The 27,008-nt window shown below is 42.1% G+C and overlaps 1 protein-coding gene across 1 annotated transcript in view; it reads right to left on the reverse strand.

The window, feature by feature from the left end:
- Window positions 1-27,008, reverse strand: part of ANO1 (anoctamin 1) — a 207,384-nt gene that overhangs the window by 56,753 nt on the left and 123,623 nt on the right. The window contains exons 10-13 of the mRNA XM_054970723.1: window positions 25,371-25,412; window positions 17,877-17,941; window positions 14,774-14,908; window positions 7,178-7,338 (exon numbers count right to left, since the gene is read on the reverse strand). Coding sequence (XP_054826698.1) covers window positions 7,178-7,338; window positions 14,774-14,908; window positions 17,877-17,941; window positions 25,371-25,412 — 403 coding nt within the window. The remainder of the gene's footprint in view (window positions 1-7,177; window positions 7,339-14,773; window positions 14,909-17,876; window positions 17,942-25,370; window positions 25,413-27,008) is intronic.

Below are 27,008 nucleotides of genomic sequence, written 5' to 3' on the forward strand. Positions count from 1 at the left end.
CATTCAAACGTACAACTGTTGTCCCTTCCAACCTTCAATCTCAAGAAGGCTTTGAATATGTGAAATTAATTAACAGGATCTTGAAGGTATGGAGGTTGAAAGTGAGTACACTTTACATCTTTAGAACGTTGTTTCCCATGGAGCAAGGGTGGGTTTCATGGGCTCCTTCGGTTCTGATCTTCACAGACATCCTGTGAAGTAGTTTTTTTCAAAGCAGAATTAAAAAAACAAACTATTTTTGGAACAGGCCAGTCTACAGCAGTGTGTGTATGTAGCTCTTCAGCTCTGAGGATGTGAATTTGCTATAGTGAGGATTCGGTTTCGTTTTCTCCGCCATGTCGGACGCTCCTCTTCGCTGGCTCGAGAGGAAGCGGCCGAGCACCCTGTCCGGGCGGCTGATCTGTGAAGATTAGCCCCCAAAACTCCCAGTGAGGGAGGCTGGGTCCGGGACGCTGCGGGAAGAGCCCCCCGGAATCAATGCGGGGGGTTAATTGCCCGTTTGTCCCTACGGAGGCCGGCGGACGTGCGCGGCGCCTCGAGTGCTGCCGGGCCATGAGAAACAGCAAAGAGCAGAACTAGGCGAGAGCCTACAAGTAAGCGAATTCCTTCTGTTATTACAAGCGTACATGAAGGAGAGGTGAGATCTGAAGCTAAGAAGGCTCACTCTTCCCCTTTGCTGAGTCTCAAAATTTGGTTAGCGCCCCCCCCCCCAAATGGCAACAAAAAAACAAAGTCCTGCCCTTGGCAAGTCAGTTTCGGCTGCCTTAAAGGGAGAATCGCTGGAGGAAATTGTACGGAGGGCGGTTGGTGAAGCTATAAAACCCTTTGTAGACAAGCTGAATGAAACAGATCAAAGGGTGGGCTTAATTGAGAGCGAAGTGAAAACCATCAAGGAAGCAGCGGGGGGGGCAGAGAAGTCTGCTCGGGAAAGTGCGTCACTCGTGAAGGCTACGAATAAAGAGCTTAAACTGGTGGAGAATCAGTTGATCGGGCTACAAGTGGAACGAACACAGACAATTTTGCGCCTCCAGAATGTGAAAGAGGAGGAAAACGAGGACTTACGGGGTCTTGTCTCGGAACTATTGGCAACACCCGCGAGGGCAACTAAAGAAGAAGTTAAAAGCGCCATTTTGGAAGCCCGTCGGGCTACTTCAAAGTATGCAATGAAGCGTCAGTTGCCGCGCGAGATCATCATCGATTTTTCATCTAAGAGGATCCGGGACACTATCCTATACAATTCATACAATGCAGATTTGGACTTCTTGGGCAACAAAATTAAGATATTGAAAGACGTCCCATTTCTAGTCCGGAAAAGACGTTTTAAGTATAAAAAGTTCGCAGCTCTTCTGAGAGAACGTGGAATAAAGTACAAATGGTTATTTCCGGAAGGAATCTGGTTCACCCATAAAGATCAAGCCTTTAAGATATTATCAGAAGATCAACTAAGGGATTTTGAGGACAGGAACCCAGAATTCCAGTGCACCAAGCAAGACGAAAAGGAGAAGTCTGAGGGGGAGGGGGAGGAAACGAGCACTGCGGCTGCAGTTGCGCAGAGAGAACTCCGTCCGGGACCCAGGAGGGGAAGAAAAATTTAACTTGAAATTAAATTGTAATTTGCATTTAGTAAGGTCAACCACTCCATCAATATAATATAAAGCTTTAACTTTTGAATAATGGCAGTATGAAGGGAAAACAGAAATGTAGTGTTTAGTGTTTGTAGGGTACCTTCCCCTTTTTTCCACCCCTCCCTCCCTCTCTCTTTTTTCTCTCCTCTTTCCTATCCCTTGTGCTATTGTAGTCTTTTGTAGTTACTGTTTTGTAGGGTATGTATGTATGTAGTAGTTGTATGTTAGATATTGAAAATAAAAAATTATATAAAAAAAAAAAGAATTTGCCATAGTGAAATGTGTGAAGCAAGTTCAAAGGATTAGAAAGAGGAAATGTGCGATGGTAATGAGGACTAGAATTTGTGATGGTAATCTAAGATTTCCATACCTAGAATACAAAATGTAATTCAGTTAGTTGAGCTGCTAGGACTGGCATTTAACATATTTACATAACTTGAAATCTACTTTCTCTTTGAACAAACTTAAAATGGCTTAAATATATGGCTAACTTCCTGTTAATGGAAGGGGTGAAGTTTCACTGCTACTTCCCTATGTCTCCCAGGAACAGCATTTGGGACATAATTTTTGTGCTATAGAAGGAGGGGAGATAAGGAAGCCCCATCCTGTTAACAGAAATCCCTTCTATCAGTAGAGATTTACCTTAGGATCCAAATCAATGTCTGGTATTGGTTGAACCACAATGGTTAAAATAACTGGTAATGACATGACACAGGGGGGTATGTTGCTCCCCTTTTATGCAAGACAGAAATAATTCAATGTATTGTCGAAGGCTTTCACGGCCGGAGAACGATGGTTGTTGTGGGTTTTCCGGGCTGTATTGCCGTGGTCTTGGCATTGTAGTTCCTGACGTTTCGCCAGCAGCTGTGGCTGGCATCTTCAGAGGTGTAGCACCAAAAGATAGAGATCTCTCAGTGTCACAGTGACTGTGACACTGAGAGATCTCTATCTTTTGGTGCTACACCTCTGAAGATGCCAGCCACAGCTGCTGGCGAAACGTCAGGAACTACAATGCCAAGACCACGGCAATACAGCCCGGAAAACCCACAACAACCATAGAAATAATTCACTTAACCCTGCAAAGTGTATATGTGAATGGACCTGCTGACTTGTTATGTTAAAGGAAGGGAAATACAATTCTTGACTAGCATCAACATAATTAGTGCATTAATGAAAAACAAAAGTGAAATGTCCTTCACCCAACAACAAACTCCATAACAATATAAAGTGAAAACAGAACACGTAGAGCTTTGAGAGAATACTCTCTGTTGTCACTGGAATGAGAAGGCCAATGGAGGAGGAAGAGGGTCAAAATGTTTATTTATGTCAAGCTGCTAAATCTGGTAGCAAATGCTTAATCCTGAGAATCTCAACTTTCATTAAAGAAACAAAAAACAATATAAGGACATATTTTTAGCACATGATTCTGGAGAAAAGATGTAAAATGTGGGAAATGCCTAATCTTGAGAATCTTGGCTTTCATTAAAGAAACAAAAAACAACAGGAGCAAATACTTTTAGTACTCTCATTTTCAGAGAAAAGTTGTAAAACATAGGAGTATTGTCGGCTGGAAAACTCAAAGTTATCTGTGGTGAAGAGAAGACATCTCCTTCCAAATATTTATTTATGTTATTTATAGTCTGCCTTTCTCACTGAGATTCAAGGCGGATTACATATTATGTATCAATATGATCAAAGGGAAATACAATAGATAATACAATAGGGCAGGAATTGTAGAAATTTAAAAACAGCAGAAATCTGATACAAACATGAAACAAACACAAGCAAATTGATATAACATACTAAATGATGCATAACTATCCAATAGGATAATATTTACAGCAACAGACACTACACAATAATTTGTGTACAGTCTACAGACCTATCCCCATCTCTCTGAACATTTCCTTACAGTACAGTCCTATTACTTTTGTAAAAAAACCCTCTTGAATAATTCAGTTTTGTATAGTCTGTGGAAAGCCAGGAGAGAGGAAGCTTTCCTGATATCTTCAAGCAGGCTATTCCATAAGATGGAGGCCATTACAGAGAATGCACATGGTGGGCAGCTGTTGATTTTGTTCATTTTCAGGATGGTACCTGCAGAAAGTCCTGTTCGGATGAACGAAGCAGTTGTGGTAGGGCACAGAGACGTGGTCCCATAGATAAGAAGGATGAATGCCATGGAGGGCTTGGTATATTTGCATGATGCAAGTGGGAAAACTGGAAGCACAACCATATTTTACTGTGAAGGGTTTAAGTATTTCCTTAATTGTGGGGATTTCCTCCTTTTAAAAAGCCTTCACTGGCTGCCTGGTCCATTATAAGCAACTTTCTAATGTACTTGTATGTGTGTGGGGGAGATCATCAAGCAGTTGATGGCTGAGTAGCTCCAGAGATTCCTAGATGACACATCTGCCCATACATTTGAATGGGTGTCATTCATAGATGTCTTTCATAGTATTTTTGCTGTCTGTTTGTTGATGGTTGTTTTAATGCTCTATTATTTTTATTTTTTTAGGTTTGTATTTTTTTAAATTCCCATTAATTGACTTTCCCTTGCCTGAGAAAAGTGCACATGTATAAGTATTTTAAATAAATTTCTAAGTAACTGCCAGTTACTCCAGTCACTGCTACTTCTGGCCAGCCAAGATTTCCTTTGCCTTACAGATCAGTCTCGTATGAAACAGTCTTAACAGAAACTGGGAGCTTATGGGAACCACGGAAAGGACATGGATGTGTACAGGAGAAAGGAGAAAGAGTTGGTGAAAAGGAGATATTTGATTTCCTGAAGGCTGGGATGAGACTATTTAAAGTCTCTGACAAGATGTAATGCTTTGGGTTATATATATCACATTTCTCAATACAAGTGATAGGACAAGACACAAATCATAATCCATGGCATAAATTGTTTTGCTCCAGCTTTGTCTTCCCTTCTTTTTTGACTTTGCTGCTGACAGCATTAAATCTAAAATTAATCATTCTGTGTTACAAAACAGACCTGCTTCTCTCAATATTTGTGAAATATATAGACATGTATGTTAGTATTAGTCAAAAAAAGATGTAGTCAAAAAAGTCATATCCTGAACTTCTTCAGAGTAGGGCTGTGCATGGGCGGGGAGATTCGGTATTACCTGAAATCTCCGGGTAAACCCGGAGATTCGGGTTTACCCGAAGCAGGAAACCAATACGGAATACTCCCAAATCCGAAGTGGCAAGCTGCTTCGGATTCGGGTTCCGGAAATTGCTTCAGTATGCTCCGTGAAGATTTAGAGCATACTGAAGCGAGGGGGGGGGACTCCCTGCCACCTGCCACCACCCTCCCTGGGGCAACCCCTCCACCCCCACCCCCCTGGGGAGACCCCTCCACACCCCACCCACTTACCTGGCGGCGGGAGAGTTATCAGCTGGGCGGCAGCACAAGGCTGCGTGGCCTGGAGCCAGCCAGCTCCTCTGCTGCCGGGCCACCACCCGAGCCCGTGGGGTGGTGGGGAAGGCCGGAGCCACCGCCTCCGGCCCTTCCTGCCCCTCAAATGGCCGCCACGGCACTGGCGCGCCGCGGCCATTTGAGGGGCAGAAAGGGCCGGAAGGGGTGGCCCCGGCCTTCCCCACCACCCCGCAGGCTCGAGCGGCAGCACGGTGGTGACGTCAGCAGCAGAGGAGCCGGCCCGGAGCCACTGCAAGGTAGGTGGGGGGAGGTGGGGGGTTGTTTAAAGGGCCCTGGCGCTGCTTGCAAGCAGCAGCGGGGCCCTTTAAACAAGCTGCAAAGCATATCGGAAGCATTTCCAAACGTTTCGGAAAGCTTTGCTTTGGTATTCCGAAGCGGGGCCAGCATACTGGCCCCGCTTCAGGAATACCGAAGCTTTCCGGATCAGGTCAGGAAAGGGATCGGGATCCACTTGGGGTTTTTTTTACCCAAAGTGGATCCCGAAGCGCACAGCCCTACTTCAGAGTAACTCAGACTGGATCAAATTGCATGGCAACTGCCTGTTCTGAAATTATAGCTTTCTTATCTGCCATTACTATATATTGTAATGCCAAAAGAAAGGCAAATTGTAGGAGCTGCAGCATACAGTGGTATCCAAACACAAGCACATGTGGCAAAATAGATGACTGCACAATTTCCCCCTTCACTTGCATATACCAAAAAGGCATGTGAAGAGGGTCTCAGACCTGAATCACACAGTTGATGCTAAGGTTGCAGCAACGGTATGCAGTGACCTTATGATCTCTTCTGGAGAATCATTTACATGGAACAGCCCACATGAGGAAAACTTTGAAATTTTGACATAGAAGAAACCACTAATTATGAAAATATGGTGACACACCCATCACAACCTCTCTCTTTGCCATTTCAGAGTCAAGTGTGAATCAGACCTTACGGAAGCACCTCTGGAGTCTGTTGGCATTTGCTTGAAAATAATTAGTTCTTGCATTACCTCATCTTTTTTAAGTGGTAAGTGTTAGAAGTATGTGAAGATAGTTTTTTGTAAAGTGTATGCTCAACAATTACAATACCTTTTGTATCAGTGGTTGGGAATGTGTGTGTGTGTGTGGGGCGGGGTGCAACATATAAACTGCATTCCTACTCTTTCCTTACAAGAGTGTAAGGGAGTGTAGTGGGAAAGGTGAATATTAAAAAGCCCTGTGTGATCCTGGTGTATATGTAAAACACCATGCGTTATCTATGTGTGACTTTATGGTTCTCAGTCATAGAACATAAATGGTATACCCACAATCGGTGTTTCTGGATGTGAAACACTGATGGTACGTGCACAGTCCATCTTTAATATGCAAATTCCCAACTAGTTTTACCATTCTTTCCCTTCCCAGTAGAAGCATTACATATAATCTGAAACCTCCCTCCCATATTATATGATGCATGCGTGGAGGTGCATGCACTGGATTTCTCATTACATACAGGATTTTTGGCCAGGAATATGCAAAACAGCTCTTAGTGTAAAGGAAAAAATATATTTTTCTATTTAAAAGCTAGACATTGGTTTGCATTCTTAGTTTTCCAGTTTATATTCTTAGTTTTGTACATGATTCTCACTTGCTGAAATATCTCCATGTCTGGATCAAAGCACAATCTTTGCAAATGTGGGATATTCCTCAAAAATCAAATAACACCTTGAATAGTAGGAACAGCAATACTGATAACACTAATGCACTTAGAAACAGTCACTCACGATTTAACCTTGCTTTATTTTGAGACTATTTCTCGAAGGAAAAAACCCAATAAATCTTTCTTGCAATGGTCTAATTTGGCGGCCAAGTCTACAAATAGATTTTGTTGGCAAGTTATGCACTCCCTTTAATATTATCTATACATGCCATGCAGTAGTTTTATGACAAATACTTCATTTTTATTCATTCAAGAGCTTTCTGTATTCAACATTCAGTTCAGAACATAAATAGAAGGGTGGCAGTTCTATGGGAAAGGAAAAAAGGGACTATAATTAACCGTTGAACTGTAAAAATGTTGATTTCCTTCTGCAAATTTAAAAGTTCTACTAAACAAACCCTGATACAAGTCACACAGACTTTCTTACCCCACAAAGCCATGAAGACAGAGAAGAAGACAGTTGCTGGGTTGTCAAATAGATGGCTTGCACGAGCTGTGGCACAAGCAGAGCTCATTTTCCAGTAGCTGCATGTTCTGTCGCATAAGGGACACATGGTGATATTGTTTCTCTGGTCACACATCTCCATACTGAATGTAAAGTAACCGGTAAATGAAAAGAATGCAATGAATACACAGAATTGTCAGGCTTGGATTTTACGTTAACCTCCCCTCCATGCACACGCATTTGTCTAATCTGTCCTATCTTCCTTTCACTCAAGCAATTTTTTCAATGTCAGACTCCACATTACAGTGTTAACTTGGGAAAAAAATTGTTATGCCAAGTAGAAGCATGACTTCCATTTCATAGATCTGTTGACACCCTTGCCACTAACAATTTGTGGCTGTGACTCTGGTATAACTCTGAACATATAAAGTCAGACAATTGTTCCATCTAATTGTTCCATCCATTTTCAGCTCTGACTGGCAGTGGGTCCTTCAGCATTTCAGATAAAGAAAATTATTTCTCCAGAGCTGCTTACTGAGATGCAGAACAAACCTGAGTCCTTCTGCATTATTAGCAAAAAGCATTGAGTAGATATGAGTGTAGCTTCCATCTTGTTGAGTTAGCCATGTTTCATGCTAAAGCAGAAGTGTAACTGAAGTACATCAGAACTGCATTATATCACCTAGACAAAAGACTTATCAGAGGCTTATCTTCTGACCCACCAAGACTATCCCAGAAATTATAACCCAGGATGACATCAGTCTGAAGACTATCAAAATCCAAGATTCGAGTTCAGTTGCACTTTAAGAGACCAACTAGATTTCTAGGGTATGAGCTTACAAGTCTTGATTCTTGAAAGTTAATACCCTAGAAATCCATTGGTCTAAGGTACAAATGGACTAGAATCTTGTTCTTCTACTGTAGACCAACATGTCTGCCTACCTGATACTATCAAAATCCTTTCTCCAATATTTAAAAAAGAAGTCAGAGGATCAAACTCCATACCTGAGTTAAGTAACAAAAGAAGGGAAGACTAACAGTAACTCCTGAGCAACTCTGTGTCACCCTCTCACCCCGCCCCCTATCCCCATCCCACAAGCTTTACTTCTAGCTGATCCTTAGCCTTTTCCCCCCTGGCCAGCTATCTCAATCTGCCTAGCCACTCTGTTGTTTTTTCCTTCCACCTGTTTGCTCCACCTGGTCTTTCTTGCTTCCACTCTTTAAACCAAACTTCACTCTTTTCCCCAGCCATCTCTAAAAAAGTGCTGGCTTTTGCAGTTCCCCTTTCACCACCATCCCATCCATTTTGCAGTGATTATTCCTCTCTCCAGACTCTCTACCCATTCCTGCTCAAGTTGCTACAATCTTCATTGCCAATTTTCTGCGCTTTGGCCTCCCAGCTTTGGCCCCAGCTTTGTTTTATCCTCTTTCTGGAGTACATTTCACACACAAACACACATAGGGAGGAGACCAGTGAATCCTCTGTTTGTTGTGGTGATTCTAATTGAGTATTTTTGCTGCTTACAATATGAGCCATTTAGTTACATATAGACAAGTAAAGTTGTCTCTTTTCTGCCTTCTCACCTATCCTTGAAGACAATAAAACCAAATCTCTGATTTCTAGCACTGCCTCCTCTTCCTTTATAAAGGGTACCACCTTGTGGATACACAGATTCAAAATCCTAGACTTGGATATGGTGTATATTCCATGCATGGCTTCACTGACATAAGTGCCACCTTCTTCTGTGGTAACAACATATGAAGTACATGCTTTATGGCTGAGTAACAGGTGCATTGTGGTTTATATTATTTTTGTGCTGGTACAGACTATTAAATTGTCTTACTCAGCACCAGGGTGGGAAACCACAGAACACCAGGTTCAGCAGAAGCTTCTGTTTAGATCTCCTGTGGCATAACCCAGTTCATGGTCACAGTGCTATACTAGCCTAGTGCCACTACAGTGAAGAGACTTGAATCAAACTGTAAGCTTATGCTCTCCTTCAGCCTCTCTTTCCCACCCTACCCCACCTCTGAATTCTTCACTGCTTTCCCTTCAAACCATTACCTATGGCATACCATTATGGCTGTGCTGATACTATTCAGGGTTAATGCTAACCAGGCTTGTTTTAGAATTTTTAACTGCTCTGAATTTTCTCTCTCAGTAGAAGTATTTTTAATTTTAAAGGGAGGGAATTTTGCTTTGGGGGAGGGGAATTTTGAAGTTGTTACTATTTTAAAGTTTACTTTTTTACATTCTTCTGGTTTTCGTTTTACACTTCTTTTATATATTTTTAAAAGATCTTTCTATGTTGTGTTTTTTGGGGAAGTAGTTTTGTGGAGTTTTGGGGTGTTCTTGTTGGTTTTTAAAATTACAATTGTTGCAGCAGGTTCTCAAGAAGATCTCTGGTTAGGTTTTAATAACAACTGTAGGCAAGGATTTAAGTATCTTAAAAACCGCAACATAAACTTTGGTTCTCAAAAAAAAATTCAGATATTTAAAAAAAAAATTGGCGCTCAGGATTTACTTTTTAAAAAATTATTAGGCTGATCTGGGATTCAAAACAATTGAAGCCAGTTGGTTAAAAAGAGGGGTTAGAACAACCTTTTAGTCTTCCACAAAACTGAAGTTTATGTTGTGGTTTTTAAGATAACTAAACCCTCACCTAGTTTTCAGAAAGACTAGGTATTAGCTTAATGTTTGAAAGAAACACTATGCTTTGCTTGTATGCTTGGAAAAAAATAAACAGAGGTTTTTAAAAAGGATTCCTTACTTGCCTCATGTATCATTGTTATCTAAAAAGTAGTCAGTTTTTAGGATAGAAAGAAATTAAAGTCAGGTGAAGCAGGATTTTAAAAACAGGTTGTTTCAACTGAAACAAACAGATGTAATTTTACAAAAAAAAGTTAGGTTGTGTGGGTTTGAAGAAAAGGCAATTGAAGGTTAGTGCACAGGAGGACAAGTAGACAGAAAAAGTTAAGGGAGCAGGTTAGTTAGCCAGGTTCAAGAGCAGGATTAGTCAGTGATCAGACTGAGGGCCAAGCTACAAGTGACAAATGACACTTGAACAGCAAGTGTATTTCTCCCTGTTCACTTGCCCTCCACTCAATCCACTTGCCGTTCAAGTGTCATTTATCACTTGTAGCTTGGCCCTCAGAGTGCAATGAATCCTAATGTAGCAGTTATCTTAGTTTGGTGACGTCATCAGGAGGGGGAAGAATGAGCAATAGGGAGTACAGTGGGGTCCTCAGGGAAAGGCTAAGAGAAAAGGTGTAAGGTGGAGGGCTGCCTGCAGAGGTGCTTGAGGTGGGGGCTGCCACTAGGCAGGGTATTCTGCATAGGGTGCTCCACCTCCAGTTGTGAGTGACTCAGTAGCAGGAGGAGCAGCAGCAACAGCAGCAGCAACTTCAGACGTCTTTAGGGGTGATCTTGGGGGATTAGAGTATTTGGGCTCCTGAGTTCACTCAAGCAATCCCAAAGCTGTTAGAGAAGCTCCTTCTCCCCAAGAGTCCAGCAAGCCTTCCAAGAAGAGGGAGGAGAAGATTCTTGAGGTGGTGCAAGAGGAAGAGATGAAGGTACAGCCTGGAATGAAGCTGTCTCAACCCCTCCCCCTAGGGCATCTGCTTCCATCCCTCCCCCCAACTTGGTATGTCTGCCCCAAGCCCCTCACAGGAGGTGGCTCTAGCAGAGCCTGCAGCTGCTAGACAGAATGGGTGCCCCTATACCTCTATGGTCTGGAAGCATTTTCAAAGGATGGAGAATCCCTATTTCACACAGTGCCAGCTGTGTAGGGTTACCATCAATTGAGGGAAAGACCTGGCTCAGGAACCATTCGAAGAAGCACCATTAGACAGTGCTTCTTCAGCTGGAGAGACAGCCTGGTGGGGCAGCCTTGCGGCTACCAGCTAGCCAACAGGGGAGTCACCCCTCAACCCTCTCTGATACTCTGGTCTCCGGCATGGAAGGGATGCTAAGGATCTCTGAGGGAGACGTTTAATGCAAACTGGCACTAGGGTGCCCAGGGGCAGGCAGCAGCGGGCAAGGAAGAGGGTCACTCACCTCATTGGTGAGATTTTCTCTCTAAATGGGCAGCCCTTTTCTATTGTTAAGGATGCCCAGTTTTGCAAGCTGCTCCAAGATGCCTATCACTGCTACACAATTCCTGCTCAATCCATCCTGAGTAGGTGCCCTCAATGTTTAAGACCTCCAGGGACCATGTAAACGCATATTTGTCCCATGCATGTGGGAGAGCTGTGCACTTCACATTTGACATGTGGACCTGCCCTCAGACACAACATGCATACCTCTCACTGGGGTGTATTTGTGGCAACTCAAAGATATTTCTGAGTGGGGTAATCAGTGCTAGACAAGGTAAGAGGGGATAATGGACCTGTTATTGCCAGGGTTTGCTCCACATTGGAGCATACTGGATGCGGTGCACACAATGTCTAAAATCTGCTGCCATCAAGAAGCAGTTAGTGACACAGGTACGTAAGGATGTCTCCAGGGGCTCCATGGTGACTAATGACAGTGCAAATATTAGGGCAGCAGCCTAGGCTGTGGCCCTGAGGTGCATTTACTGTGTGGTCCACCTCTGAGTTTGGCCTGGGTTTGGATTCTGCCCAGAATTCCAGTTTAGAAGCTGTGATTCATGTTTTCCAGGTCTACTCTGGACCTGCCAGTATCTCACAAATCACTTCCGATGTAGTGTGTGAAGACTACTCATTTGATGCATAAGAAGCAGGTGCTGACAGAGCACCACCTGTTCAGTGACATCAGCCCTCAGTGAGACTACAACAGTGCCATGCTTTAGCGTCATGTGGAACAAAAGAATACACTGGACAAAGTGGCCTCGGAGGCCAATACTGTGTAATGGGAGAGAGAGCTCAGAAATGAGGAGTGCCTGAACCTTTTCCAGAAGGTGGAGGTCCTTAAACCCTTTAAGGAGTTGATCACATGCTCTTATCTGACATGGCAAGAATGGGTCTCATCATTCCCATGACCTGATTGCTGATGGAAATATAGCCACCTTTCTGGACAAAGGTGCAAAACATGCAGATATTCTTCCAGCAGTGCATGTTCTAGTGCAGAGGATGTAAAGAGGCACTGAGTCCAGCCTGGAACTACTCACCAAGCAGAAGATCTACATGTTGGTAACTATGTGTAACCTGTGGGTCAATGACAGCCTTGCCTTATGTGCTGGCCAGGTAATTAGTCAGATAGACAAGCTCTCTTGGCAGGTGCATTGTTTGCAGGCCAGGAGAGGGAAAGCAGCTCTGCTACACCCTTCACCACCTCCCCTTCTGGGCAGGGTGCCCCCACGGCCACTCCTCCGGGATGCCGTTTGTGATGTTGATCAACAGGGAGGCAGTTGGCAATAGTAAAAATGAGAGGCATCCAAGCCAGGGTTCGGAAGATGCAATAGGGAGGGACAATGTATCTAACCCTATGAGTTGTCTCCCACCAATCTGCTGAGCTACTGGGAAAGGAAAGAGTTGGCCTGGCCAGACCTCTCTCACATGCCCTCTGACAAGCATGCACAGTGAGCATGTTTTTTTACAGACAGCCAACATTGTCAACTTGCACTGCTCATGTCTGCTCCCCTGAACAGGTCTTCCTGAAGGTCAACTTCCTACTCTTCTACCCAGCTGTGGACTTAGCACATGATTCTGCCTGCCTCTTCTCAGTTGGGGAGTTGGGGGAAATGCTCTTTCCAAAACTTAAAACTTAGAAGTAGAAAGAAACAGCAAGATATTTCACCAATTTAATTGGCACATATATCATTCACATTCCAAATTGTATTCTAAAAAAACATGCCCCCCTTCAACTGAACCCTAATTGCTGTGCGGGATGTGGAGGGGACATTGGTGCGACTTGGCATCTCTTGGCACAATTCTGTCCAGAAAATAAATATAATGTCAAAAATACTGTTTTTTCTCATAAAGAAAAAAATTCAAAAATATGATCAGAACAAGGGATTTTAGGAAAGTATTAAAACAAGTGAATCCCACAAAAGCACCTAAATTGAAGCTCATGCATATTGTATTGCAGTTCAGAGGAGTTAGCTGTGTTAGTCTGTAGAAGCAAAATCGAAAAGAGTCCAGTAGCACCTTTAAGACTAACCAACTTTACTGCAGCAGTTGTATTTCTTCTTTTTAGGGTTGAGAGAGAACAGAAGTGCCAGTGATGAAGGGCAGCTGCAGCTCCTGAAGCTCCTCCTGCGAGCTAGGGATGCTATAAGCTAAAGATTGCAGAGATGGGAGAACTTAGCTATGACTGTCACATAAATTACCACCTAAGGCTGCTCCTGCCTTAGGCTGCCTAAGGCTGCTCCTGCCTGCAGGCTTCACACACTGGGAGCAGAGGTGGTGCCTGTTTCTTCTCTTCTGCATACCTGACACACTGCTTCTGTTCACATGGCTGCGGCGGGTAGCTTCTCCTCCCTCTTCTTCCTTCCATCTTGTTCAAGCCACTTTAGCTGGTTTGCACTATTTATAGCTTTCCTAAGAAACCCTCAAAATAGCAGCTGAGATCTCATAACATAGTGTGAAGAGATTTTGGTTCCCCTCCCCATGTGTGTGTGTTTTTACACACACACACACACACACACACACACACACACACACACACACACACACACACACACACACACAGAGAGAGAGAGAGAGAGAGAGAGAGAGAGAGAGAGAGAGAGAGAGAGAGAGAGAGAGAGAGAGAGAGAGAGAGAGAGAGAGCTTGGATGGTGATCTAGGTTGGTACAAACATTGTCTTGGTCTGTACTGGTCTGAGTGAGTGAGTTTTTTGATCTGCATGGCATTTCAGCATTAGATATATGATTGGAAGAATCGCTGAAGTATGCTTTTAAACATTACATCTCTATAATTTTAGTTATACATTACACCATGACCTTTCTTGTTTAATTGCTATTGTTGAACATTTCTTACACATTAAGAAAAGGCTCTGGAATGATTGAGAGTTGCTTATGCAACCAAAAAGATGGAATGCCAATTAGTATTCAACAGAAGTGGTTCCAAGCACAGAAATTGTAGGTGGCAGGTACATAGACTGGAGATGCCATTTATATGGCTGAAGAATAGAATATCCACACATTACCAAGGTCAGCTCAAATTCTGGTGTCTTCCTTATGCACTCAGAGGATGATGATGAATAGATTTGTTTTATCTGTGGATAGGTTATGTTTCAGTTGTATCAAATTCTAGAAGGCAAATTCTAGATTTGTCTTATTTCTACACAGCATATCTTATATAGGCTACCTGTCATGAATCTGTTGACTTCTGAACAAAAACAGCTCTAACAATGTGACAAAAGATTTCTGGGCTTGAGTAAGGCATCTGTGATAACCGAAACCTCAAAACAGCAAGAACTTTATATATAGACAATTGGGATCATATAACTCAAACTGAATACTGTAGCATAGTGTGTACCAAGATTGTGGCTGCAATCCTAAATTTAACACTTCCTATTGTCTTATAAAACTATTATAACTAATCCTTTATCACAGCAGAGATCGAAATTTTGAAACACATGGAGCATGGAGCCCCATGTATGTGTATGTTTACCTTGGTATATTCTCATTCATTGTTGCGCAACCATACAGGAACACGATAATCCCTACGATGGAAGCTGGAATGAGCATCTGAGTATAAACTCCCAGCCAGGCAAAATACAATCCAATCTTCTCACCAAAGTACTTCCTGAAATACATGGCAGAGGGAAAACATTGTAATGTTTACTATTTCTTAAGATATATCAGGCTAAACCGATGAATCACAGCAGGGTTGAGTTTGAAGGGGAAAATAAGCCCTGTTGATTAGCTGGAGTGAATTTCTCCTTGGAGGATTCTGTTTTGCATACTCCTTGGAACAGATCCGGGGTGGAAGCATCATCCAGCAGCTTTGCTCTTCTGTCTCAATAGCTCTCTTGATAACTATAGGATTGCCAACTGAAGATCTCCTCATATACTTACTCCCTTGTCTTCCTATTAGTGCACTGACACTGCAAGATCTTGTGCTAGTGAGAGCAATAAATGAGTCAGATGTTAAGCAAAGGGCCAAAGTCTTGATTTACTTCACACAAATGAACGTGATATATGAGACTTTGCAGCAGATTGGGAATGTCTGGTAGGCACAGAAAGAATGAAGTGGGAGTTTACAGAAAAAAATACCACTGCTGATTTTCTTCAGTGAAGTTTTCGATAAGTGAACTGCTAAAATATTCCAGCTGCAATTACCAATTTTGGACTAATGCAATGTTAAATCAAATTGTGGGAGGAAGAAGGAGAAGGGAACTCAGAAACAGAAAGAAATATTCAGGAGCTACTGAAAAAGACAGAGTGGAATTGCATAACAGTGGCCACTCAGCCCAATTATATCAAGCTGGAGATAGCTAAGTTGCGAAGTTGCAACCTAGACATTTGCTTTTCACATCTGAATCCAAGTATTAAAGGCGGACAAAGCATCCATGGTTTCTTTTCCCATTTCCCACTCTCATTCGGTCCTATGTCCACCCTATTTAAACCATGAACCAGTGAGAAGGGTGTGTATGAAAAAATTAGGAAAAGGGGAATGGGCATGCTTCAGTTTCCACTTCAATAAAGGTCAATTTCTGGGCTGCAATCTGGCAATCCCTGATGAAGCAGCATTGAGAGAAAAAAATTGTTAGAGTGAGAGGTCAAACAGACAGGGTAGGTGATTTAGTAAGAGCTGAACAGGGTGACATAGGTAAGGGCAGGGTTAGGAAATATCAACATCACAGAAGAAAGCACAGATCCCTCTGGAGAACAAAGGCACAGCTTTATGTTATACATGCACAATATTTCCAGATAATTTCCCGAGGCCTCTAGATAAACAGGTGGCAGGAGTGACCAGGGTGCCTTTCACTAGCTTCAGCCCTTTCTTGTCACTGTGGTGTATGCTGTGGTAGCATCTAGACCATACTACTGCAATACACTTTATATGAGGCTGCCCTTGAAGACTTTCCATAAGCTACGACTGGTACAGAATGCCAGAGTGGATCATAGGGACCATATCTTTACAATCTTAGTCCATATACATTGGCTTCCAATTTACTTCCTGTCCCAATTCATGTTGCTGGTATTGACCTTTAATATTCTGTATGTCTGGGAGGCCATGTAATCCCAAATGAACTTACCCATCTACTCCAGTCATATTTGGAGGCCCTGCTTTGGGTGCTCCTGCCATCTGATACTACATGGGTGGCAAACTCAAGAACAGGCCTTTTTTGGTCAAGACACCAAAACCTTGGAACTCCCTTCCAGAGAGATTCATCTATCTACCTTCATTGTTGTCTTCTGCAAGCAGGTGAAGACTTTTTTTGTTTGCTTGGCATCCTCTACTAACTAGGGGTGTGTAGGGCCAGGTTGCTTCGGGTTTCCTGCTTCGGGTTTACCCGAAGCGAAGGGGGTGGGAATCTGGAAATACCTTAATTCTGAAGTGGCAAGTCGCTTCAGAATTAAGGTATTTTACTCGCTTCGGTATGTTCCGTAAATATTTGGAGCATACTGAAGTGAGGGGGGAAACTCCCCCACCCCACCTCCCACCCCCCCTGGGCCAACCCCTCCATCCCCCACCCCCCTGGGGCAACCCCTCCACCCCCACCCCCCCTGGGGAAACCCTCCACCCCCACCCACTTACTTGGAGGGAGGGTCTTTGTCAGCTGGGCAGCGGGCCACTGCCGCTGCGGTGGTGGTGGTGGTGGCAGCGGCACGAGGCTGCAACGGCCTGGAGCCAGCCAGTTCGGCTCCTCTGCCACCACGCCGCTGCCTGAGCCTGCGGGGCGGTGGGGAAGGCCGGAGCCGCTGCCGCCGCCTCTGGCCCTTCCTGCCCATCAACTGGCCATGGTGCAGCGGTGGCCATTTGAGGGGCAGGAAGGGCTTTCTTCACCTCCTTCGGCCCTTCCTGCCCCTCAAATGGCCGCTGGCGCGCTGCAGCCAATTGAGGGGCAGGAAGGGCTGGAGGCAGCGGTGGCGGCGGCTCCAGCCCTCCCCATCGCCCCGCAGGCTCAGGTGGTGCCACGGTGGCAGAGGAGCCAGAGCCACTGCTGCCGCTGACAAGATAGGTGGGGGTGGGGGACTGGGGATAGCTGTGGGTGGCTGGGGCTGGGATGATATTTAAAGGCCCCGCTGCTGCTTGCAAGCAGCGGCAGGGCCCTTTAAACTCAGCCCTGAAGCTTTCCGAAGCATTCCGAATGCTTCGGAAAGCTTTGATTAGGGATTTCCAAATCGGGGCCAGCATTCGGATATCCCTAACCTTTATGGATCGGGTCCGATTTGGGTAATTTACCCGAATCGGAAACCTGAAGCACACACCCCTACTACTAACTGTTACTCACTCTCCTCCTTGGTTTTGTTAATTATGTGTGTTTATATGTTTTACTGATTTTGTTTAAATATATATTTTTATTTATAATGCTGCTTTAATGTCTCAAATGTTTTAGTGTTGCAATGTTTGATATTTGTTCCCTTTATTGGGGGAGGAGAAGACGATATAGAAATGTTTTAAATAAGCAACTAAATAAATAACTGTAACTCTGCAACCGCAATTCAAAGTTATACAAACTTGTAAACACTAAAAGAGGACAGGGGCAGGGTATTGTCATGGGTTTAATGAATGAGAAATGAACTGAATTTCAGATCCTTCTTACCTTACTAGGTCAATTGGCTGGTACTTGTAAAAAACTCCATAGCTTGCCCATTCTTCACATAGGAGCTGTAAAACAAAGTTAAAATTAAACAGAAAACTGCGTGGAAGCAGTTCCTTCTTTCCATCAACCACAGAGTTCACAGTGTCCTCCTGTCCTGTGCCACTATCTTGTGGTTTTATGTTTCTTAATCCACCAATACCTTTGCATTAAGTACTGAACAGCTTGATGGTTTGGCTCATTGAAACCTCTTTGTATTAATCTCATAAGAGGATTAATAAAGAGATATAAAAGTGGGAGAAAAGGAGACGTGAGGCCCCTGATGATAAGTTTTACAGCAACATATGTATCAGGAAAGTTTGGAAGATGGTCATTCACTGAGTAGGTAGAGCCAAAAGAAACTTGTTTGCAGTCCCTGAATTACTTTTATGTTTCTAATATGCAAGATGCACACAGAAAAGCAGAACAACAAAATCTTTTACAATTATTTTTGGGACTGTGATGTTAGCTAAATAAAATGAAAATCAGTTTCTACTATAAATAGGAAAAATTAAGCTGGAAAAATGACCATGACGTCCCTTTGCCAATGTGTAGTTCTCCCCCACTCCCAACCTTAGTATTTTCAGATTTTTATTCCTTTTTAAAAAGGATAATATCACTTCTGATTCCTGTAATCTGGCCGCATCAGCTGTCTTCAATGTGAGGATTATTTTATAGGGTTACATAAGACACATCCTTATCACCCATGTTATTCAAACTCTATGTAAAGTCTTCAAGAGAAATAATTTGTAGCTGTGGAATTGAATGTCAGCAATATGCAGATGACCAAGCTCTATATCTGATTATCCAAATACCCCGGTGATGCAATAGAGGTCTTATTTTTAGGTATTTGGAAACCTTTTATGGATGTTTATGAGTAGATTTCTCAATATTTTGTTATATTTTTTATTTCTGTTGTATATGAGGCTTATTTTAACCCCCCCTTTCCCTTCTTATTTTCAAATAAAATTAAAAAAAACAAAAATAAGAAAATTAAACAAATGCAACTGCCTCTAACACTGGATACCACACACAATTAAGCTCTTAGTTATTCACTTTGGACATACAAATGATTTCAAAACATTGAGAAGTCCCAAACCCTTATTTTGTGATGCTCTTAAGTTACTGGTCTTAGTTAAAGATTTGTTTGTATCTTTGTCAAAGTCACAGTAATAACAATGACTACAGAGCAAATCTGCATTGCAAACAAGAGTAGAACTACACAGAGTAAAACGTCCTACTCAAAAAACAAAGTACACAAGTCCCCTGATCTTCATGTCAGTGCGTAACTACATAAATAAACAATATTCAAAATTGATCAAGACTTCTGGTTGCAGGATTGCTTTGTATATTCACGAGGGCAACTTCGTTCCTGTTACTTCTTGACAAATAGCTGCACTTCAAGCGTCTGTATCTACTTTTAAGATTATCCTCAGATGTGACAAAAATGAGCTCCCTGGCAGGTTTTTCCTTCCTCTGAGGCTTCTACAAGAAGTTATTCACTGGCAACATTTTCCTACCCTGAAATGTCCCCACAGAGCTGCTGTTTGACCTCTTGGGGTAAATATACAGGTCCTCTTCAGGATATGTATGTTTGCCCCAGGGAGATGAACAGCAGCTCTGGGGGGCCATGTCATTTTGGAAAAAACGGCACTAACGGACGATTCCTCTAGTACCACAATCCCATTCTGTATTGGGGTCCTAGGTGCTTGATTTTCCAAAGCAACATTGGCTTTGGAAATCATTCATAGAACTTCCAGTGTTATGTCCCTGGATATAGATGAAGAGAAGCCTTCCTTCTACTACTGTGTTACTTCTCTTTTGCCTAAAGACAGTGAGAAAAGGAGCAAAGGAAGGGTCTAGAATGCCTCTAGTGTCACTCATCAATTCACAGATGAAATCACTTCATTCTTGTGATTTAACAGACTACTCTAGTATGATGTGATGACTTCAAAGGAATTACAAGGAGGAAAGCAAGTTTTTGAAGCTCCAGCTGGTGTTGACACTCGATCTGCACCCTAAATTGCTTTCAGGGCTCTGACAGCATGCCTAAGCAGCGGAGATCCAGCTCTGACTGCAGAAAGAAAACTTTTAAAATGAGTTCCTTTAAAAAATAAAAGATGACATGCAGTTTTCTCTTTTTTATTTTTACGTCCTCTTTCTTCCATTGTGGAACTCAAGGCAACTAGTTCATATAAGATCCCCAGGAAGTCTTCCATCCAAGCACGATCAAACACAGACCAGCTTGGTTTCAGGGAGGCTGTTGCATCATCTGTCTTCAGGCTATCCTCTTGGTTTCAATTATTTAATTTAATTAATTAATTTAATGCATTTCTAGCCTTCCCTCCCTGCGAGCGGGCTCATTTACTTCATTTATACCCTGTCTTTCTCCCCAGTGAAAACCCAAGGTGGGTCACATCATTCTCCTCTCCTCCATTTTACCCTCACAAAACCCCTGTGAGGTAGGTTAGGCTGAGAGTATGTGACTGGCCGAAGATGACCCATGGTATAGTGGGGATTCAAACCTGGGTCTCCCAGGTTCTAGCCCAACACCCTAACCACCACGTCATGCTGGTTTTGTCAGTTAGCCATTTTACAAATTATTTTCTCTTTCACTGTATGTGAGACATAGTCATATCTGTCTGCAACGCAATTCTATCATTGAACAAATACAGAGCAAACTTCGTATTGAGATTTTCACCTGGTATTCTGGGAATGCCCACTTTAAAAGACTGCACTGCACGTTCCACTAGTCCATTTGATGCTGGGTGATATGGTGCAGACATAACGTGCTGAATGCCATTTTGTTTCATAAATCTTTTGAATTGTTGGTTAGCAAAGGAACTTGCATTATCCATCACAAGCATTTCAGGCAGTCCATTCATTCTGAAACACATCCTTAAGTGCTGCTCAATGGTAGCTTTGATAGTTGACATAAACATAGGATAAATCTCTACCCATTTAGAATGTGCATCCACCAATATAAGGAACATATTACCATGAATGGAACCGGAATAGTCTATTGCTTCCATGGTTGATCTGGCCACTCCCAAGGATGCAGGGGAACCACAGTAGGCATTTTATGGCTTTCTTGACACCATTCACATGCCTGTCTCATATGCTCATTTTTCTGGTCCATTCCCGGCCACCAAAAGTAACTTCATCTTCATGATTCCAGGGTGAGCCTGGTGCAGATCTTGTAATATGTTTTCGAATTACTACATGAGCACCCCACAATACAGACCCGTCATAGACACTCAATTCACACCAACATTGGTAGAATAATACAAGTTCTTTGTCTTACAAAATATGTGGCCATCTCAAAATAAATTCCCTGATTTTGGTTAAAACAGGATCGGTATCAGTCCATTCCTTTATCAGTCTGGCTGTCACTAGCAAAGAGGCAAGGAAATCTATGAGTAAGACACGATCATCATTGTTTACAGTTGTAGGCACTTCAGGTAATGGTAGCTGGCTCAAAGAATCTGCATGGGCCAGTTCTTTTCCAGTTCTATACACAATATTATACTCATAGGATCACAAAGTGACTGCCCATCTCTGGATACTTGGCAAAGCCATCTGTACTACTGCTTTCATCTCATTAAATAAAGAAATCAGAGGTTTGTGATCTGTGCAAATTGTAAAATTTCACAACTAACATATTTGTGGAATTTTTGAACTCTAAACATAATAGCTAATCCTTCCCAATCCAGCTGTGAATAGCTGTGCTCAGCAGGGGACAAAATTTGTGACACAAATCCTATGGGTTTTGTAGACCCATCTTCTATTTGATGAGCCATAACTGCCCCAATTCCATAAGGTGAAGCATCACATGTTAAAACTCTTTTTCCAATCAATAATGGACCAGTACATCTGAAGTTTGCAGGAGGTGTTTTGATTTCTCAAATGCCTGTTCTTGAGACGCTCCCTAGTGTCACGTGATCCTTTTCTTAAGCAATGTGTAAAGAGGCCAGAGAAGGGTTGACAAGTTAGGTAAAAAGTTACTACAATAATAATGTGGGTGGGGAAAGATATCTCTGTGACCCTCAATATGGGGCATATCCCCTCACTCACCTAGTGAAGGATATACCACCTTTTCACACATTTGAATGTGTGTAGCAGAGCACACAGTGAAGTCCAGTGAGAAGAAATATAATTTAAGATAAGTTTGTTTAGTGAAAGAAGAGTTCCATTTAAAAACTATTTACTGCACATTCATATGAGACCACAGTGCTTTATTCCTACAAATAAAGCAATCCTAAGTAAGCTTTTAGCTTAGAAACATTCTTTGGTCTGGAAGCATTCTGAATTGCTTGGACTTTGTTCATCACATTGTGTAGCCCTTGAGCATCCACTTCATATCCTAATTAGATGACCTCCAGCTTTAAAAAGGAACACTTGCTTTTCTTAAGGTGCAATCTTGCCCCTTTCAGTCTGTTTAAAACCTCTGCCAAATTTTGTAAATATTCAGGTGTTGTGGTCCCTGTGATTAATATGTCATCCAAGTAAATGACTACACAAGGAATCCGTTGAAGTAATCCTTCCATGGTCCTTTGAAAGATCACCAGGGCAGTAGAGACTCTAAAAGGTAAGCGATGATACCTGAAGAGACCTTTGTGCGTATTGATTACAACATATTCTTTTGAGTCTCCATCTAGAACAAGTTGTTGATAGGCACGGCTCATATCTAATTTTGTAAACAATTGAGCTCCTGTTAATGCTGTAAAAAGATCTTTTATTTTGGGAATAGGCTATTATTCCCAGCTGTGTTTCCCTGTTAACAGTCAGTTTGTAATCTCCACATACAAGCACTGAGCCATCTGGTTTTAACATTGGGAGAACTGGAGCTGCCAATATGGAAAACTTTACAGGCTCTATAATAGCTTTTAATAATCTTTCCAATTCCATTTCTACTTTTTGTCTTGTTGCAAAGGAACCTATCTAGGTTTAAATGGTATAATGTTTGGTTTTATACGAATTCTTGCCAGTGCCACCATACTTTTCATAGTGCCTAATTCTTCCTAGAAAACCTCTTGGGGCATTGATAAAACATCTTCCAAGAAAAATCCCTTCTCCAGATTGAAAACCTGAAACCGTTCATCAAAGCTTAAATCCAAATCAGCTAACCATCCCCTTCCTAGTAAGCTGGGGCCACTGCCTGAAACCACTACCAGTAGAAATAGTTTTATGTTACTTTGGTAGGATACAGCAACCTTAACATCACCTAGTAACTTAAGTGTTTCGCCTGTATATGTTCTCAATTTAATAGTACTAGGCTGCAATAAGGGTCCGTCCATCTACTGCCATAACATCTCAAATGAGGTTTGACTCATAGTCACACTGCAACCTGTGTCTAGTTCAAAGGATGCCTTCTTGCTGTTTACATCTAATGTAATGCAAATAGGATCCACTTTAAGAATTTTTGTTCCAGTCAGATTGTAAATGATATAGCTACATTCTCAGCCATGTAGAGGACTTTCATCTTCTACTGCATGCATCCTATGAGTTAAGGATTGATGTTTCACCTTATTTTGCATCATAGATCTGCAGACTCTTCTAATGTGACCAATGAGACCACAATTCTAACATTTTGCATTTTTAAATTCACAGCCTGTGAGGGCATGGAGTCCAACACAACAGTAACAGCTGTCTTGATCTTTCTGTTAGCTGATTCTTTGACAACTTACAAAACACATTCAGGCATCCTCTGCATGGGATCCTTCTCCTGGTATGGGGTGGTGCATGCAAGTCCTGTACATTTTTAGTCACAGATTCCATAGCCAGGGGCCAACATCAAAGCTGAATCAAAGTGGATTCAGACAGCAGTTGCCTCTGGATTTTCTCATCATTTACTCCACAGACTAATTGATTCCTTAACGTTTGTATCAACGTGGCACCATAATTGCAGTTTTGAGAGAGCTTCCTCAGTTCAGCACAAACTCCCGTATGGGTTCCCCAGACTTTCTAGATCGTGAATTAAATTTAAAATGATCCACTATCTAACTAGGAATGGGATTAAAGCGGTTCTTCAACAAATTTACTAACTCTCCAAAAGTTTTACCACTGGGTTTTTCAGGTGGTGACAGATTCCTCAGTAAACTATAAGTGAAAGGCTTCACATTGCTGAGCAGAATCAGTTTCTTTTTATCTTCATTTGTTACATCATTTGCAGTGAAAAAATGTGTGATAATTTCACAGTATTCCTCCCAAGTTTTTTGCCGCAGATGAAATTGTGACGCAGTCCCCACAGTAAAACAGTAGAGTCCAGTAGCACCTTTAAGACTAACCAACTTTATTGTAGCATAAGCTTTCAAGAACCACAATTTTCTTTGTCAGACGCATGGAGGGTATGAAGAAATTGGCCATATATATATATATATATATGAGGGGAGGGGGGAGGGGAAGGGGGGAGAGGGTGCAGGGAGTGAGGGCCATGAAAATGCAAATCAGTTGCAAAAGTTATTAAAGAGGTGGAGTGTGCAATCCAGGCTGGGTGTAACCCCTTCCCTCCATTGCTGAATCTGAATGGAATGCCTGAATGCAGTTAATTCTGGTAATGGGATAACCATCCAGAGTCTCTATTCAATCTAAGTCTGACTGAGTCAAATTTACAAATGACTGCCCACAGTGGCAGCCATTTTCTCCTATCTTGAGGAACTACTTACGACATCAACCAAAAAATAGAACACACCCTTTTGAAGCTGGTTGTTCACCAAGATGGGGCTTCAGTTTATCCTCACTTGCCATATGTTGTATCTTGAACACCATGACTTGCCAGATTTATATACAATAAACAGGTTTTTATTCAGTTCTCACTCTGGCTCAGCCTGCATTTTTACTCAGCCTCTCAGTCAAGCCTCAGCAGCCACCAATTTGCTACAGAATCCCTGAAGGGCCAAGACTGAAGCACATATAAGGCAGAAAGCTGTCCCCTAGAGTCTGCTTGTACACATTACAACAGAGCTCACCGGGTCCCACTGTGCTGTGGCCTCACAGCGTTTTTAAATGGCCAAATTCTTCTCTTAAAATGGTGTCTGCATTCACGGGTGAGGCCTACTGATGTTGTAATCTTGTTTGGCTCTTATAGCCTGCTAAGAAGTGCCCAAGGTTACCGTGATCTCCTTCAACCACAGTTGCAGCTTGCCCTAAAGACTTAGCTGATGCTGATGATACCAGCCCCCTCCTCAGTTCTGAGCTGCCAAAACATGCCACCAAAATGCTGTCTGCTCAACTTGCCCCCTCCCCAAACAAACAGTGGTTGAACTTCCTTGATAACTGGTATGCACCAATGCTGCATTTTCTGCTAGAGAAAAGACAGTTAAAAACAATATTTCTAAATGGCACTGACTGCCTCTCCATAATACTTCTGGTAAAGCCTTGACAAGGGTCTTCTTCTCTACAAGTGACCATTGAAACTGACACTCTTGAGAATGTGCCAAGCCTCCTGTATCAACTTACTTTTCTGTCATTGGGTTCAACATGTTCACCTTCATAGTCACCCTTTTAAAAAAGAAAACAAATGTCATTTGAACAAGTCATAACCAAATTCACTCTGTATGTTACATATCTCTCTTGCATATAAGGCAGTGTATCAAACCCAGAAGAAATTCTGAAACAGCAACCAACATCCCAGATATTCAAGCAAACAAAGAATCCAGCTCAGTAACTTTGGGAAGAACCAATATTTGGTCTTCTTTCCTTTACATGTTGTAATGGCAAGGCAGCAGAAGAGCAAGGTGGCTGCAGCAACAGTATTGTACGCTAGCTTTCCATTTTGCTGTCAGGTCAGAGAGGCTCATAATGTAACTGACCGAATAGCAGCACTTGATTTAAACCTAAACAGCAGTATACCCTTGAAGTCAATCGGCCTCAAAGATCCTTTAAGAAGCTCTTGTGAAGTCAATGGATGTAATTCTGCTTAGGACTGCACTGTTACTTTCTCCACAGTGCTAGTAATCACTACAAAATCGAAGAGGTACTGAAGAATAGAGTCTCTTCAGGTCAATTCAGTCCTGACTGTTTTGCTTAATAAGAGTGAGCTAATAACAGACATGAGACCCCAATGGTGGAGATTCCCTGCTTGGTTTTTGTAGGCAACAGTTATTTCATTAGTTCGTACATCTTGTGAAACTGGTTTTTGCTTATGAAAGCTGGTTCTGCAACAATTCCTTCAGTTTTTATGGTGATGGCTTGGTTTGCAAAAACACACAAGTATTGACTGGTGATAACTGGAGTAATCAAAGGGGAGCATACTAGCAATATGAAGTAATTTTTAATGTAAAACTAAATAAAAGAATAGAGCAAGAGGCAAATTTCCAGATTAATCAGAAAAATATTAATTGCTAACAATGTTAGATGTACTGAATACAATGGTGGGTAACCAAAACTAATGGTCATATTTGGGCCAAATGCTTGGCCATTGAGTTGGGTTGGGGGAACCAACTCGGGCTGCATGTGCAGTATTCAGTGTATGCACAGCTCTACAACGGGGCAAATAAACACATTTTCTTCCAAACAGGTCTACTGATTTAATAGAATCTACTTTTATTTTTTGCAACTTAGATCCAATTCATACATTATTGGGATATTATGAAAGTGTTTTGTCATGCTGGTTTAGTAACATCTCTGATTATATATATATCAGTGAATGAACACATCACCAATAGAAAAGATATTTTTATTACTTATCTTTTCCACTCATTAATTTATTACATTCCTAAATATAAAATTATCTGCAACTTTTGGGCAAATTCATTATGTATGCGCTGACAAGTAAGTAGTTATGAAGCAGTGCTGAACAAGTAGTTATGAACACATAACTAATCTACTTCTCCAACAAAAACTGACCAAACAATCACTGATATGTGTTATATTAGTTAGGAAGATGTCAAGGGGCTTTAAATCAGGAAGCTCACTACATGGTGCCAGAGAACTAAATTTGTATCCTAATAGCTTCATGGTTCTTAACAACATAAGGTCAAAAGCATAATCATTTGCTGAGTCAAATTAAAGGAAGTTATTTTGTGTGTTAGAACACCGGTTAAACGTTAGGAAATGTATTCTTAAAGAAACTGCTGAAAAGTAATATAAAAACAG

This window comes from Eublepharis macularius, chromosome 2, assembly GCF_028583425.1.
Source record: "Eublepharis macularius isolate TG4126 chromosome 2, MPM_Emac_v1.0, whole genome shotgun sequence".
NCBI lineage: Eukaryota > Metazoa > Chordata > Lepidosauria > Squamata > Eublepharidae > Eublepharis > Eublepharis macularius.